This window comes from Microtus oregoni, unplaced genomic scaffold (genome assembly GCF_018167655.1).
Source record: "Microtus oregoni isolate MIOR12 unplaced genomic scaffold, Mior012 000047F_ref0000412, whole genome shotgun sequence".
Classification (NCBI taxonomy): domain Eukaryota; kingdom Metazoa; phylum Chordata; class Mammalia; order Rodentia; family Cricetidae; genus Microtus; species Microtus oregoni.
In genome coordinates this window covers 5,850,322-5,866,693 of record NW_024543221.1, presented here as the reverse complement: position 1 = coordinate 5,866,693, position 16,372 = coordinate 5,850,322, and the positions used below count along the sequence as shown (strand labels likewise).

At 46.6% G+C, this 16,372-nt stretch overlaps 1 protein-coding gene across 1 annotated transcript in view; it reads right to left on the bottom strand.

Annotated features, from left to right (window-relative positions):
- Dnah14 (dynein axonemal heavy chain 14) overlaps positions 1 to 16,372 on the bottom strand; it is a 257,032-nt gene that overhangs the window by 3,604 nt on the left and 237,056 nt on the right. Inside the window, exons 78-84 of the mRNA XM_041635247.1 lie at positions 15,668 to 15,867; positions 10,611 to 10,777; positions 8,913 to 9,109; positions 6,373 to 6,485; positions 5,535 to 5,671; positions 2,828 to 2,991; positions 2,273 to 2,275 (exon numbers count right to left, since the gene is read on the bottom strand). Of these exons, the coding sequence (XP_041491181.1) occupies positions 2,273 to 2,275; positions 2,828 to 2,991; positions 5,535 to 5,671; positions 6,373 to 6,485; positions 8,913 to 9,109; positions 10,611 to 10,777; positions 15,668 to 15,867 (981 nt within the window). The remainder of the gene's footprint in view (positions 1 to 2,272; positions 2,276 to 2,827; positions 2,992 to 5,534; positions 5,672 to 6,372; positions 6,486 to 8,912; positions 9,110 to 10,610; positions 10,778 to 15,667; positions 15,868 to 16,372) is intronic.

The window sequence follows — 16,372 nt, the reverse complement described above, 5'->3', positions numbered from 1 at the left end:
TAAATTTATCCATAGCAAACCAGGAGGGAAAAAAAGCATTGATTAAAAGTCTCAGTGCACTGGTCTACAGAGCTAGTTCCAGGACAGGCTCCAAAGCCACAGAGAAACCCTGTCTCGAAAAACCAAAATAAATAAATAAATAAATAAATAAATAAATAAATAAATAAATAAAAGTCTCAGTGCAAAGTAACAGTTAAGGCTGGAGAAGTGATATGCGGCTAAATCTTCCAGCTTTGAAGAAGACCTGATTCTGATACTTGTTAGCCTCCATGAAACAGAGAGGGGAAGAACATTACCAAGCTCTTTATGTGGAGCCAGCAGAAGGCTGGTCCTGAACTGGAATAAAGACAAGAAACCGGCAGATTATTCTCCCAAATGAACATATACAAGAAAGCTTCACAAAACACATGGAAACTGATTTTAAGACCGCATTAAGATCATACATCACAGCCAAGCTGGTTCACCCCAGGGATGCAAGGTTGGTTTGACATACTGGTGGGAATATTATTTTCAGGGTGTTTATGCTGCACCTGATTAACGGTGAAGCTGTAATTCTTTGCTTGTCAGAAACACCTGATGGCAAGTAGCAAAGCAGGAGTGAGGGTAGGCGGGGCTAGCAGGCAGAGAGTGTAAATAGAAGGAAAAATCTGGAAGGAGAAAGAGGAACAGGAGAACAAGGAGAGGAGGACATCAGGGCCTAGCCACCCAGCCAGTCATGGAGAAAGAGGGAGGGAGGGAGGGAGGAAGGAAGGAAGGAAGGAAGGAAGGAAGGAAAGGTATATAGATATAGAGAAAGATTAAAGCCCAGAGGCAAAAGGTAGACAGGATAATTTAAGAAAAGCTGGCAAGAAACAAGCTAAGGCCAATCATTCATGACTAAGAATAGGCCTCTGTGTGTGATTTGGGAGCTGGGTGGCGGGCCTCTCAAAAAACCAAAAGAATAAGATGTTACACAATAACATACAAATCAATACAAATGTAAGTAATAAATGTAAAGATAAATCACACGATCATCTCAACAGAAGGCAGAAAAAGTGTTTAGAAATTCCACATACCTTCATGATAAAGATCCTGAGCTAACTAGGGAAAGACAGAGCCTTCCTCCTTATAATAAAGGTGATCTACAGCTTATAGTGACAGTATGCTAGAGATGTAAAACAGCACAAGAGTTCATCTTCACTCATACTGAATAGAGTGTTCAAGAATACAAGAAAGGGCTGGAGAGATGGCTCAGTGGTTAAGAGCACTGGCTGCTCTTCCAGAGGTTGTTAGTTCAATTCCCAGCAACCACGTGGCTCATAACCATCATAAAAGAATACAAGAAAAAGGTGTAAAGGAGACAAATCAGGAAGGAAGTAAAACTTTCTTAGACAGATCTCTGTTGCTGTGTTAAAGACCGTGGCCAAAAGCAACGTAGGGAGAAAAAGGATTTATTTAGCTTAAATATCTCGGGTCACGGTCCACTGAAGGAAGCCAAGATAGCTCAAGTAGGGTAGGGAACCTGGAGGCAGGAACTGAAGTAGAGGCCATGGAATAATACTGTTTCCTGGCCTGCACCCCAAGGCTTGCTCAGCCCTTCTTATAAACCAGGATCATCTGCCCAGGGGGGTAGCACTTCCCCCAGGAGCTGGAACATACACAGCATTCCTTAGTCAAAACAATGCCCTATAGACTTGCCCGCAAGTAACCCGATGGAGGCATTTTCTCCATTGAGGGTTCTTTTCAGATAATTTGACCTTGTGTCGAGCTGACAAAAAACTAACCAGGATACCATTCCTTCTGGCAGATAAAATTGTTTCATTCTTGAAAGACCCGATGGACTTCAGCAAAACGCTTTCAATAGAGTAGCAGGAAACAAAGTAAAAATTTAGAAAATCCATCAGTAATTTTTAGTGTGGTGGCGCACACCTTTAATCCCAGCACTCAGGAGGCAGAGGCAGAGGCAGGCGGATCTCTGAGTCCAGGCCAGCCTGGTGTTTAGAGTTTGAGTTCTGCTACAGCTAGAGCTACATATTGAGACCCTGCTCAAAAAAACAAACAAAAACCACAAAACCAATCCCCCACCCAAATTAGTAGGTTTTATATACATAAAAACTGAACTTGCTGGGATTAAAGGCTCGGGAGGCAGAGGCAGGCGGATCTCTGTGAGTTCGAGGCCAGCCTGGTCTACAAGAGCTAGTTCCAGGACAGGAACCAAAAGCTACGGAGAAACCCTGTCTCGAAAAATCAAAAAAAAAAAAAAAAAAAAAAAAAGGATTAACAAAAACTGAACTTGCTGATAAAGATATCAGGAAAAATATCCTATTTACAGTAACTGAAGACATAAAGAATCTAGGAATGAACATAACGATGGAGGTAAAAGACTTCTATTAGGAAAATTTTAAGATGTTGAAAAAAAATTGAAGCCATCAGATGATGGGAAGACTATGCTCCTGTACTGACAGTGTGTGAAATGGCTGCATCACAAAAGAAGTTGTATTCCGATTCAATACAATTTCTACCAAAATGCCAATGATAATCTTCACAGAACTAGAAAAAAAAATCTAAAATTTGTGTGGAAATACTAAAGATCACAGATAGCTAAAGCAGTTCTAAGCAGAAAGAACATAGCTTGATATATAACATTAACTCAAACTATTCTACATAGCTATGGTGAGAAAGACAGCATGGTGTTGGCACAAAAACCTCATGTAGACATGAGGATTCAAAACCACGAAGAACCTACGGCACTGTGAACACTAAAATTTGAGCTGAATGCCTAACCAAGCCATACCTTTAGTCATAAAATGGAGACTGTACCCTTTCTAGTCACCTCGGCACCCAGTACCTGGAAGGCTCTCCTGACTATGTTGAGCCTCTTCTGGAGCAGTTTAGAAAATTCATCCTCCTGCATAGTGCTGGTTCTATGAATCACTTTGTGAGAGAAAGTCAGCATGTCCATGGAGATTCCCTGGGCCCTTCCATAGTCTTGAAGCACAGCAGTAAGAAAGGCTGTGAAGAAAAACAGTGCCAAAGTTTCTGGTAAGACTCTGGTTTCCTGTGGGGTGGGCACCATGGCTGCCACGTGGAGATGGAGGAGGAGACAGGAAGGAGGGGTAATGGGAGGCTGTGTATTGGTTTATTCCTAGATAAAACATTCACTCTTAGGGGGAAGCTTGGAAAGATGCAGAATGTTCTCAAGAGAGGTGAAACATTGCATCCCACAGGGAAGCTCCATAAAACTCAGCAAGTAAACAATCCAAAAGCTTCAGGATGTTTCTGAAACTGACCAGTTTCACACCAGGTCCTTCCCTCCTCAAGGACTGCTGAGAGATGCTCTGGGGCATGCTGGACTTCCTGGGAAAGACTGCAGCTTGCTGAGCTGCCTGCTGGTTTTCCAGTTGGCTCCAGGGTTCCAGCTTTTGTGAGCTGGGGTGGCCTTGGTGATGCAGCAGTCTTTGAGTCCTTCTGGAAGTAATCCTACTTCACTGAGATGGACTTTGATGGCACCCTTATTTTAGTTGGTTCCCTAAGGAATAGTGTCACACACTATGGGGTGAGATGGAGGATAGGAGGGACCAGCTACCATACTTTCAGGCCTGCACACCTGGGCTGTTTCTGTAGTCCAGCTCCCTGTTCCCTTTGTGTTTCTAGTGCTGGGACCTGAGCCTTTTCTGATTTCACCTGGACTGATGATTGTATCGTATGTACTCTTGGTAGCAGAGATAGATAGGTCATAGACGGGTTAGTATGTGACCCAGGGCGCCAGACTTCCTCAGACCTTGTCATACTGACAAGCAGGGGAAGAGGAAGTTATTCTGGGCTTGCTGATCTGCCTGTTGCAATTTTGTCCCATGTAGCATAGAGGGAGGGTACGGACAGAGGACGATTTCTCTCGTGGGGTCTGTGGGCCTCTCCTTGTGTCCCATTTCAGTGACCTTGGCTTTCATGGGGTCTGTGGGCCTCTCCTTGTGTCCCCATTTCAGTGACCTCAGCTTTCCAAGCCGGGGCGGCCTTGAATCCTACTGAGCTCTGCCTGTTCCTTGCCCATCGTCTCACACAGGGAGGCTAGATGCTTCTGCCTCCTCATTTCTTTTTTTTTTTTTTTTTTTTTTTTTCGAGACAGGGTTTCTCTGTGGTTTTGGAGCCTGTCCTGGAACTAGCTCTTGTAGACCAGGCTGGTTTCGAACTCACAGAGATCCACCTGCCTCTGCCTCCCAAGTGCTGGGATTAAAGGCGTGCGCCACCACCGCCCGGCTTCCTCATTTCCTTTTATCTGTCTCTTCTCTCCTGTTCCATGACCCCCTGCCACAGCGATGGTCAGCTTTTGACTGGAGGAAGGATTTCTCTGTGGTCGAGACCAAGAGTGAACCTTTCTGACCTACCAATCACCCCTTTCCTGTCACAGTGGGTGTCTGTGAACCCCCCGACTCTCCACTGCAACAATTCCCTGCTGCCTCCCCTGCAGTCATCTCTCTAGCTTCCCCCCATGTTTGCTGTCTGTGTCTGTCCTCGGTTGAACTCTTAAGTCAGGCTAAGTTCAAAATCTGGTCACCTGGATGGTTCCCTCAGAGTCCTCAACACTACTTTTAGTTGTACGACTTTGGGCAAATTTTTTTCCTTTTCCCCCTTTTTAAAATCTTTTTTTCCTGTTAGACTTTTCATTTTATATGCGAATGTTTTGCTTTCATCTATGTCTGTGTACCACGTGTGTGCTTGGTGCCTTTAGAGTCGAGGTTGTGAAACACCATGTCAGTGCCAGGTCTGCAGGCAAGTTGCTTAACTTCTCTGTGCCATGTTTTCCCTAGCTGGACATACAGATAATTACAGCAACAACTCTCAAAGACCACCAAGGAAACCCTGTATGAACAGAACAGGGCTGGCAGCCTGTAGCACCGTGTGAATGTTGTTCTTTCTCTCCTGGCCCACTTCATTGATACTTAGTTAGAAGCCCTTTGCTCAGAGACCGTCTCTGGCCATCAATTATAGTCTCCCTGTTCTCTGTACTAAGTGTTGGTTAGCTCAGGCTCATGAGGAAAGTCATTCATTCTTCAAGTATTGACTGGCAGCTAGCTTTGCTGGTGTTGGACAAATTAGGTACTAGGGATGCAACAGAAAACAGAAAAACCCAACCTCCCTGTTCCTGTTCTGGCGGAGCTCATCTGCAGTGGCTTCTTTCCAGACCCCCATGGGTCTTGGCTCCCTACTGCTGTGACTTAGCCCACTTGGTGCCTACCTTTCCCGCTATTAGTGCTGAACAGGTAGGGTACAGCAGACATCTTGCCATCAATTCCTGTTAATAAATGAGTGTCCGAGGTGTAATATTTCCTCTTGTGTAGGCCTTAGGGAGGAGCCTTAGTTCTACATTTTTGATATCATAGAACCCGTGACTTAGGGATGAGAAAGGCCCAGTGGGGCCTTGGGTGTGTGGAAGATGGATAAGGAGAGGAGGTGGGGGCAGAACGGGCTCAGGTCCCACAGGGGCGGGTGCTGGTGCTGTCTTCAGGCCCAGTGGTGGAGCCAGATGCTGGTGTGTCCTGGGTACTAGCACTCACCATGTGGAGAGAAGAAAGCGGGGAGCCAGTATCTTGCAGGGAAGCCTTCGACGAAATGGCTAGCAGAGTCAGTGGGATGTCTGAATTTCTGGTTGGCTGATGTTGACTGTTTCCAGGTCGTGACAAATGTCATATACCTGGTGAGACACCAGAGGCAGGGCAGCTGAGGGCATAGTCAGTAGCCGCCCCCCCAAAGTGGCCTGGCATCTGCCTCCAGCCCTCCAGGATGCGGCTCTCACTACTCACCCCAGCCTACATCAACCTCTGTTTGATACTTTGATGGGCACTGGGCACAGTTTGAGGCCTCTTAGGGGAAAGGAGGGGTAGATTGTGGAAATGCCTCACTGGGCCTTGAGGAATCTTAGCACTTGTTGCTGAGTTGCAGACTTTGCCCATGGCTGACACTCATGTGCCATGGGACACAGGAGACAGCTGGCACAGGCTAGACAGAGAACTGAGTTTGCATGACAATGCCTCTGTGTTCTAGCCGGGACACTTTGGTAAATCATTGCCTTGCTGTGGCTTACTCCTTTCTGAACCAGCATGGAGACAAGGTCAGCACCATCTCCCATCACAGGGCCACCATGAGAACGGGGTCAGGGAGACACAACTACGTTTTTTACACAGTATTCCGCAGTCTCCCTGGTCCGTTTTCTAGAAATGGTATGGAATAGCAGGAAGACAAAATATTGGATATTTCCAGCTCTCAGCATGAGACCCCAAAAGGAAACGGTGAGAAAAAAGAACCCCAAGAGGCTGAGGGAGTATAGTAAGGGGAACTGCTGAGCTCCACCGAAGCAGGGAAGGGACGGGAAGCAGTTTTGGCTCTTGCTCTTACCGGTGGTGGATGGCAGCGTAGGCCACTTTGGCCCAGGTATTGAAGAAGTTCACCCGCTGGATGAGGTCGTTCACCCAGAAGCTCAGGGGCTTGCAGGACCTGTAGGCGTTCTTCTGCAGAGTGAGGGAGAGGCGCGTCATTTCTGTAAATCTTGTCTAGAGGTCACTAGGCACATTTCTGTCAGGGAGAAACACCTTGGCAGGAGATGCCATTTTCTAGCAGAAAACCCAGCGATGTCTGAAAATGACTATCAAGGAAATCACATGACCTTAACTGGAAGGGCCTGGCGTGGTCATGGGAGTTTAGTACCCTTCAACCTTCACCTCTCCCCCTCTTCTCCCTTCTCTGGACATTGTCTATGATCATGGGGTTTTAGCCACTTGGACTTCCCAGGCTGCCTGGTTACAAAGCATCACCTACTGGGCGGTCCTTTCCTTCAGCCCAGAAGAGCTGGCCCAGCCTCCTGACTACAGTGTTCCCTTCTGCTTGCAGCCTCCACTGTCCAGTCTCTAATTCCGTTCACAACAAGCCCTCGAACGTCAAGGGTGAAGGGAGTGGAGTTGTAGTTCTCAGCCTCCTCCATCTTCTCTTGACAGTAGGTGTCTGGCTGGAGATCATGGCCTCATCCCCTCATCTGTCCTTATTAGAAATCAGTGGTCCCTGCCTATTCATCTCACCCCAGCCCAGGGCACCCAGCCCCCTGCCGACTTCCTCTCAGATCCCACCCACTGGCTCTGCTCTCTGAGGTGACAGCTGTTGCCTGGGCCCTTCCAGCCCTTTCTTCTCTCCACCCTCACTCCTGGTGGCCCCACTGTTTCTTCCAGGCTGACTACATGAAGCCTCTCTGAAGAGCTCCCCTGGCTCCACGCACCTCCCATTTCCCCCTTTCTTGCTTGTCCGAGCTGACATCCCCAGGTAGCTGAGTCAATCAGCATGCAGCCACGCAGCCTTCTGCAGCTGTGCCCCAGCTCTCAAGGCACTGGCACCAATGAGACCAGCTTTCTCCTAGCTGTCTTTCTCGGTCAGTCATGAAGCCCCTGGGCCCTTCCAATCCATAGCTGTCAAGGCCACTGAGCCCAGGAGCCCAGAAATCCTATCAGCTCCTGCCAGGCTACCTGTATGAAATCTACAGATGTCACATTTCAACTGTCCACTATTCAATTTTTAAAGTGTTTGTTGTTGCTGATGGCTTTAACCTCTATTTTTTCTGCATACTTTTTTTGGAAGTACTGTATCGCCCTGTAATTCACATCAACCATATGTCCATACGTTCCTATCTGAGGCGCACATTCAATAATACGGCAGTCACCTCAGTAAAAACCAACCAAACAAACCCTGGTCTTTTTGCCTGTGCCGCTTAGTTTTCTGTTCCCTGCAGCTGGAGGCAGCCACTCTGTGGGGTTTGTCTGTTATGGACGTCTCGTTTCTATGAGTTACACACTGTGGGGCGTTTTGAGATTACCTCCTTACAGAGTGTAGGAGAGCCTCAATTTTCAGGGTCCACCCATGTAGCATCTGTCAGCACTTTTGTGTTGGTGGCAGCCATTTGTAATACTTTCGTGTTCCCTAAGGATATGAAGCTTACAGCCTTTGCAGACATTTGAAGTTTTATAGTGACTGAAAACGTGAGTAAGACAAGACAGAAGAGCAGACCGATTGCTACAAAACCTAGGGCTAAAACCAATGCCTTCCTCCACACGGCCCGTGAAGACACCGCTCGAGCTAACTGAGATCTGCCTTGCCTTCTACAAATTTCTGTGATTCTTGAAACTAAGACACATGCGTGTTTCCCAAGCAAACATATGCCTCCGTATTCTAACACTTTCAACACTTTACCAAGACCTTGTGGAGGTCCTTGTGACCTGTGCACACGTCTCATCCTGTGCTCAGACCTTCGTTCATGGAACCAGATTCCCATTCATAGATAGCCAGGCTGTTACAGCTTTGTGGCAAATACCTCGAAGATAAATTTGGGCAGAACTGCCACACTGCCTTCTAGCTGGCTGTATTCACTCACACCTGACCCAAAGTGCATCAGCACAACCGTCACACATCATTTCTTCATGTCAGTTAACTTGGTCATTGTGGAGCGCTGACATTTCTCTCAGGCTAGAGGCAAGAAGCATGGCCGCTTACCTGCCACAGGCTGGGCACCCTGACCGCCTACTTCCCATAGGCTGGGCACCCTGGCCGCCTACTTCCCACAGGCTGGGCACCCTGACCGCCTACTTCCCATAGGCTGGGCACCCTGGCCGCCTACTTCCCACAGGCTGGGCACCCTGGCCGCCTACTTCCCACAGGCTGGGCACCCTGGCCGCCTACTTCCCATAGCCTGGACAACCCTGGCCGCCTACTTCCCACAGCCTGGACACCCTGGCCGCTTACCTGCCACAGCCTGGGCACCCTGGCCGCCTACTTCCCACAGCCTGGACACCCTGGCCGCTTACCTGCCACAGCCAGGGCACCCTGGCTGCCTACTTCCCATAGCCTGGGCACCCTGGCTGCTCACCTGCCACAGGCTGGGCACCCTGGCCGCTTACCTGCCACAGCTTGGGCACCTTGACTCTAAGGAAAGAGTCGTAGATCTCCTCCAGATCCTGAGTGAGGATGCTCTCTCCTTTTATGGCAAGTTGAAGATCCTTTAAGGATTTATGTATGACAGATAATAACTTATTGAAACGCTCTATTTCTTGGCTCAGAAAGGTTATCAGGATGCAGTGGATGAGGGGATCATAGCCTGAATTTAAAAAAAAAAAAAGGAAAATGTGTTGTTTATAGGGAAAGAAGGACACGGGTGTTGGAGGAAGCCCATGTATTTTGACCATGGTTGGTAGACATTTTTTTTCTTTTTTTTTTTTGTTTTTCGAGACAGGGTTTCTTTGTGGTTTTGGAGCCTGTCCTGGAACTAGCTCTTGTAGACCAGGCTGGTCTCGAACTCACAGAGATCCGCCTGCCTCTGCCTCTGAGTGCTGGGATTAAAGGTGTGCGCCACCACCGCCCGGCTTGGTAGACATTTTCTAGAGGCATGTAGATAGCAAATATTTTAGTGTTTTTAATCAACCTTCCTGCCTGTTATGACTCATACCAAGTGTCATCACACCTAACATGCAAATCCTGACCAGCTGTGTCAGGAGACCAGATTTATGCGAGTTCAAGGCCAGCCTGGTGTACAGAGTGGGTTCCAGGATAGCTAGAGCTACATAGTGAGACTCTGTCTCAAATAAACCAAAGAAAGCTTTAGGTATGAGCACTCAAGTTTGAAATTCCTGCAGTATTTATGTGTCACAAAGTATATGCTCTCCCTTGGATGTGTTAAACCACAGGAATCCTGTAAAAACAGCTGGATGTGGTGGCGCACATCTGTAGTTCTGGCTCTCATGAAGCAGTCAGGCAGATCTCTGAGTTCCAGACCAGCCAGGGCTCCTTAGTGAGACCCTCTTTTTAATATATATCTATATTTCTATATATCTATCTACATATGTGTACACACACATATATATATTTTAAACTTGCAGGCAGAAGAGAAGACTAGATTTAGCTTTCTGAGAGATGCACCCTAGGGTTTCCCCGCTGTGCCAGGGTCAGTGTGCTGTCACTGACTTTGCCATCACTGTGCATTTTGGGAAGCTGTTGTTCAGCATTTGACTCCAAATGAGTTTTGGAAAGAGACTATAGGACTGGAGAGATGGCTCAGTGGTTAAGAGCTCTTTGCTCTTGCAGAGGACCTGAATTTGATTTCCAGCACCCATGTCATGGCTAACAACTGGGCACAACTCCAGCTCCAAAGAATCGGAAACTTTTGTCCTCTCGGGCTCCTGTTCTCAAGTGCACACCCCACCAACATACAAACAAAAATAAAAATAAAAGAAAGGAAATATGGATGTTAAAGTTTAACTTGGAAAATTCTCCCAGTCCAGGTATTTAACATCTCCTCAGAGCTAGACTGACTGCACCTTTCTAAATCCCACTGTCCTAAGTCTACCTGGAGCCCGGGGGTAGGGAGAGCAGCAGTGGAGTGGCAGTGGGCAGCGGCCCCAGCAGAGCTCTATGCTGTGTCTGCTGTGATGGCTGCTCCTTCACTTTTGGTCTTGGTACCTCCGCATTTCCTCTTCCCTCACTCTGCAGCCCTGTTCTCCTCTCTGTGCCACCTCCCCTCTGGGGAGACCCTCGACCTTCCTCCAGGGTCAGAGTCTTTGCTGATGAGGCTGCAGCAGGAGGAGCCCAGAGCCACCACTCACCTTCAACACTGTTCTGAAGTTTCTCCCACATTGAACTTGACAAGATGAACTTGAATGTGCTCTGACTCTCAGGCCCTGAGGCTTCCTCGTTCTCCACTGTCAGGGGCAGCTGAACCAGGATGTCAGATAGGATCTCCATCACCAGGTCATCATTGCTCTGCTCGGGACTGCACAGGAGTCAGGTGAAGAATGAGGCACAGACCCATTGCCTGGGAGGACCCATAGCTGTGAACCTGAACCCCAGAGACTGGAATTCACCCCACTTTGCAGAGGGGAGAACTGTCCTGTAACTTACATGTTCATGAGGAAATGTGGATTTGTTTCTAAAACTCTTTATTTTAACCAGACTCCATCTCCAGACAGGCATATGCCTAGACTGAACGAGGAGGAGGACGTGGCAGGCCCAGAAGCTCATGGGTTCTCATGGGTCAGTTTGTCACTTTCCTCTGTGCTTACCCATGACCCATGAGCTCTGGGTGTGACAGGAGCAGTGATGAATGTGGCATGGGGGTGGGGAGACTGTGGGAGCCACCTGGCTGGAGGGATGGTGTAGGAGGTCCTTCTGTTTGTGTGTTGCTTTCGTTGGTTAATGAATAAAGAAACTGCCTTGGCCTAGTTGATAGGGCGGAGCTTAGGTAGGCAGAAAAAACAAAACTAAATTGCTGGGAGGAAGAAGAGCAGAGTCAGAAAAGCCAAAGATCCTCCACCGGATATGGACGTTGGTTAAAATCTCTGGTAAGCCACAGCCACGTCGCAATACATAGATTAATAAAAATGGGCTAAATTAAGATGTAAGAGCTAGCCTATAAAAAGTTAGAGCTAATGGCCAAGCAGTATTTTAATTAATACAGTTTCTTTTATTTCAGGTGTAAGTTAGCCAAGCGGCCGGGACAAACAGTGGGCCCTCCGCTGCAACAGAGGGATGCTTTGAAATCCTTCAGAAGATGAGAAGGCAGGGTCAGAAATGAATGAGCACAGGGCAGACGGCAGAAAGTGGGCTCCTTTTGCTCACCAGGATGGGCCAGGTTTTCACCTAACACCGAATGCCATCTTTGAAAGCAGCTGATAACCTGACACCACATGGCCTGCTAGCTCAGTAGCGCTGCTTCTGGGCTACCTTGCAAGTCACAGAGGACATGGATTTTCTATGCCATTCTTTTGACTTTTGCTTTGATTTCTCAGCAGCTATCCAAGGTAGCTTCAAGTAATTTCAAAAGTCAACAAATCTCAATTATATTGAATGTGACAGGTCTCCCAGTGTCGTCTCACAGACAAAGGAGTTTCCATGTTTGAACAACATGATTGGAGGACTTATGGCCTCTTTATCTACGTGAGGAGACACTATGAAGCATGTTTAAGATGCTCATTAGATGTATTCCTATTATATAACTATTTCTTTCAAATTGAACACTCCTTTCTAGAGAAAGATTCCTTCATACCGAGGAAATGAACTAAACTTTAGAAGGCCCAGGGAGTAAGTAAGTCACAAGTCACAGGAACTTCCTGAAACTTAGAAGATTCACAAGGCTCCCTACAAGGTTTATCAGAATAAGCTCTTGTTGGGTGGGAGAGACTGAAGAGACAAGCAGCCTGCAAGTTTTTAGGAGTTGCCACCTATGCTAGGGTGGACTTTTTGGTGACAGAGATGTTTTTGATTCATCTATGCTCCAATAAGTAGCCTGTAACCCATAACTTCAGTGAGCCCACTGATTAAGCTAGATTTGGGAGAAATTGTTTCTGTGGTGTGTTGTCAGTGCCCTGTCTGAGGCACAGACATTTGTTTACCCCTCCCCAGGAAAGGGTGCACAATTCCATTACAATCATGCCATCTTCTGTTGGTGCATTGGGGATTGCTACTAGCATGACGGGTGTCATCAGAAGTGTGGCGTCTACATGACATTCCACCTGCTGCTCTGGGAACATCTGGATAGTTTCTCTTGGGTATATATCCTTCTCCATAGGTGCAGTTTTCCGCTATGAAGCAGATGGTATACACTCACTTCTAGTGAAGTGGCACTTGGAACTATGTCTATATGTTGTTAGTAAACAAGATTGGATGATGGATCAAATAGCAAAACCCATGTGCCAAAGCCAGGAAACATTCTGATGTCATCTGACTAAGTCTTAATCCAAAGAGATAATAAGACTATAATGGAATATAGAATTCCAACTGGTTTGGAGGCACATGGAAAAATATGTATTTTAACAGCCAAAAATTGTAAACTCCGTCTCTCGGCATTAGAGAATATGTAGTTGGCATCCAGGAATGTGGGTAATGGGGCCACCTTGCATAGACTTGTGGAGCAATTGTCCCGACAGTTACAGAGTTTTGAGTGTCCTACTCATGTTTCCAGCAAGAAGTAATTCCATGGGAAAAATTATAGAAAAGATTTTTCTTTTGTGCTAAGGAAATGTTATTATCTAGAATATGGTGTGTGTGTGTGTGTGTGTGTGTGTGTGTGTGTAGGCAGATTTTTCTGTTCTGCCTGCCAGCTCCCAAATAACCACATGGAGACTTATTATTAATTATGAAAATTTGGCCAATAGTTTAGGCTTGTTTCTAACTAGCTCCTACAACTTAAAATAACCCATTTCTAGTCATTGACTTTCTGCCTCATGGCTTGATGACCTTTACTCTGCACTGCCCATACTGCTCCCCTGCTTCCTCTCTGACTGGCGACTCTGTATCTCTGCCCTTCTTCTTCCCAGCATCCTTTCTACCCTCTCTATCCTGCCTAGCTATTTGCTGTTCAGCTTTTTATGAAACTTGTCCCAGTGACAGATGTTCACAGTGTACAAAATGGTTATTGCTGTGGGACTTGTACTATGGTCTTGTACTATGTAAAGACTTGTCACTTGGGGCTGGAGAGATGGCTCAGTGGTTAAGAGCATTGCCTGTTCTTCCAAAGGTCCTGAGTTCAATTCCCAGCAACCACATGGTGGCTCACAACCATCTGTAATGAGATCTGGCGCCCTCTTCTGGTCTGTAGGCATACAGACAGAACATTGTATACTAAATAAATAAATATTAAAAAAAAAAAAGACTTGTCACTTGTATTAATTTAATAAAATGCTGATTGGCCAGGCAGTAGCCAGGCAGGAAGAATAGGTGGGGAGACCAGAACAGGAGAATTCTGGGAAGAAGAAAGGTTCAGTTTGCAGTCGTCACCCAGATGCAGAGGAAGCAAGATGAAAAGATAAAAAGGCCTTGCTGATGAAAGGTACCAAGCCATGTGGCTAACACAAACGAGAATTATGGGCTAATGTAAGATGTAGGAGTTAATAAGTCTGAGCTAATAGGCCAAACGGTTTATAATTAATGTAGACCTCTGTGTATTTCTTTGGGACTGAATGGCTGCAAGACTGGGCAGGACAGAAACCTCTGTCAACAGGTTATTCTACAACATATGTGAGTGTGTGTGTACGTGTGTGTGTGTGCAGGTGAGTTTGCTTGTATAGACATGTGGAGGTGAAAGGCTGATGTTGAGATGGCTTTTATCTCAGGAATCTCTCCGCCTCAGCATCCGGGCAAGGCTATCTAGCCAGCAAGCTCCAGGACCCACTCTCCATTTCCTAGCACTTGGGTGATGGATATGTGCCTGGCTTTTCTGTGGGGCCTGGGAATCTGAACACAGGCCCTTGTGCTTGCATAGCAACCCTTGGTAAACTGAGCCAACTTCCCAGCTCATGAACTTCTGTGATAGTCACGAGAACTGGAGAGGTGAAGCTTATGCCTCCATTTAAAAAAAAGAGAGACCAGAGAGACAATTTAAACTGAAATCCTGCTAAATTTATATAAATAAGAGAACAAATGAATTTAAGATTATATGTATATATATGTATATATATATACATATATATATGATTATTAGATTTATGAAAATGACTGGTGGCCTTGAGAAGTCCTGGCAGACAGACAACAGAAGGGTTCCAGCTTTATAACAAATATTTATCTATTTGAAACGTTTGATCAAGTCTCCAAATGGGACGCAACACTATTGAAAGGCCTTGAATGGTGGTTGTTAAGATATGCCAAACCTAGAAATTGAAAAACTAAAACCAAGGAGGGAAATCTGTGGACTCCCAGGGAGACCCCATGAAGTAGCCAACATCACTGTCTTGATTCAGAGATGAGGGGCCTTGGCAGAGCAGCGATTGGCTTCCCCTTATTCACAAAGTAACACGACAGAGTGAGGATTTGAGCACAGGTCTGGTGAGGAAGTTGGAGGAAAAAGTGAGCACACCATTGTCTAGTCCTTAAGCTCCCTGGAGGACAGCGCCTGGCGATGTCTAATAGTGGAGAGTGGACCTCCCCTTTGAGGGCTCCAGACGCAGTCTAGCATGGACACACTTGATTTTATAGTTTCGAGGGGAGGGGGCTTGAATTTGGGGTACATGTATGACACCTTTTAGACCTTACAGCAGCCTCAAAGGGCAGACGGGTATTTTTACCCACTTTACAGGTAAGGACACCGGAGCGGCGTGACACTGAACACAGCAAGTAAAGCTGTTATTCACATGGGCCTCCAAGTATAGGGAGTTTCGCTTGAGCTCACAGCCCCGTCTGTCACTGTGGGGGCTGTCTGTTCCTCCTGAGAAGCAAATGTGCACGCTTCACATTTAAATAAATTCATTTACAGCTGGGTGTTGTGGCACACACCTTTAATCTCAACATTCAGGATGCAGAGACAGGCTGATCTGATTTTGAGGCTGGTCTGGTCTCCAAAGTGAGTTCCAGTCAGGGCTACACAGGGAAACTTGTCTTGAAAGACCAAACTCAAACCAGAACAAACAAACAAACAAACAAACAAAAAAAACCCAAACCAAATTCACTTAGAAGACAACTCACCGGGTCCATTTCAGTCACCCATCCAATGAATATTTATTAACTACTGTATGCTTGGTGCGTATGTGTGTGTGTGTGTGTGTGTGTGTGTGCACGCACACATGAGTGCAGGTGAGTGGGTGTGCAGAGGAAACAACATGGAGTTTTCTATATCATGCAAGTCATACTTGTTTATCAAGACTTTAGCTGGCATTTCCCCGTGTCCTCTTACTTGATCATGAGGTTGACAGGAGCAGCTTTTGGCTGCATGGTGATGAGATTTTCAATGAACTTCTGACACTTGATTTCACTGCAGGTGTGTGTGGCTTCGGGGTGTATCCCCAAGATTTCAGGAGAGTCGTCATCAGGCAAGGACTGGATAATGTGTATGCAGTCCTGTAAGCTTGCAGAGCTGGGCACTGGCTGGTACCCCTGAAAGGTGAGGGACTTTGTTAGTGTTACATGAATAAGAATCTCCTCCAGCCAATGCATGGAGGCAGTAACTCCCCACGACCTTCTGTGTCAAAGGCTCCTATTTTTTTTTTTTTTTTTTGGTTTTTTGAGACAGGGTTTCTCTGTGGTTTTGGAGCCTGTCCTGGAACTAGCTCTTGTAGACCAGGCTGGTCTCGAACTCACAGAGATCCGCCTATCTCTGCCTCCCGAGTGCTGGGATTAAAGGTGTGCGCCACCACCACCCGGCAAAGGCTCTTATTTCTATATGGTACAGGGTGTCTATTAAAAGCAATACCTGGGGCCACTCCATTGCAAACACTCACATGTAACTTTCTTGTTGGGAAGGGGGAGGTGGTTTAAGGACTAAGGAGTTCTATTGCCTTGATGAGACATGCCCACAGGTAACGAAGCACAGGGCCTTTAGTGCGACCTGTAGAAGCCATGTGAAGGAGGCCAAGGCCTTGCGTATTAGAAGGGAGATTAG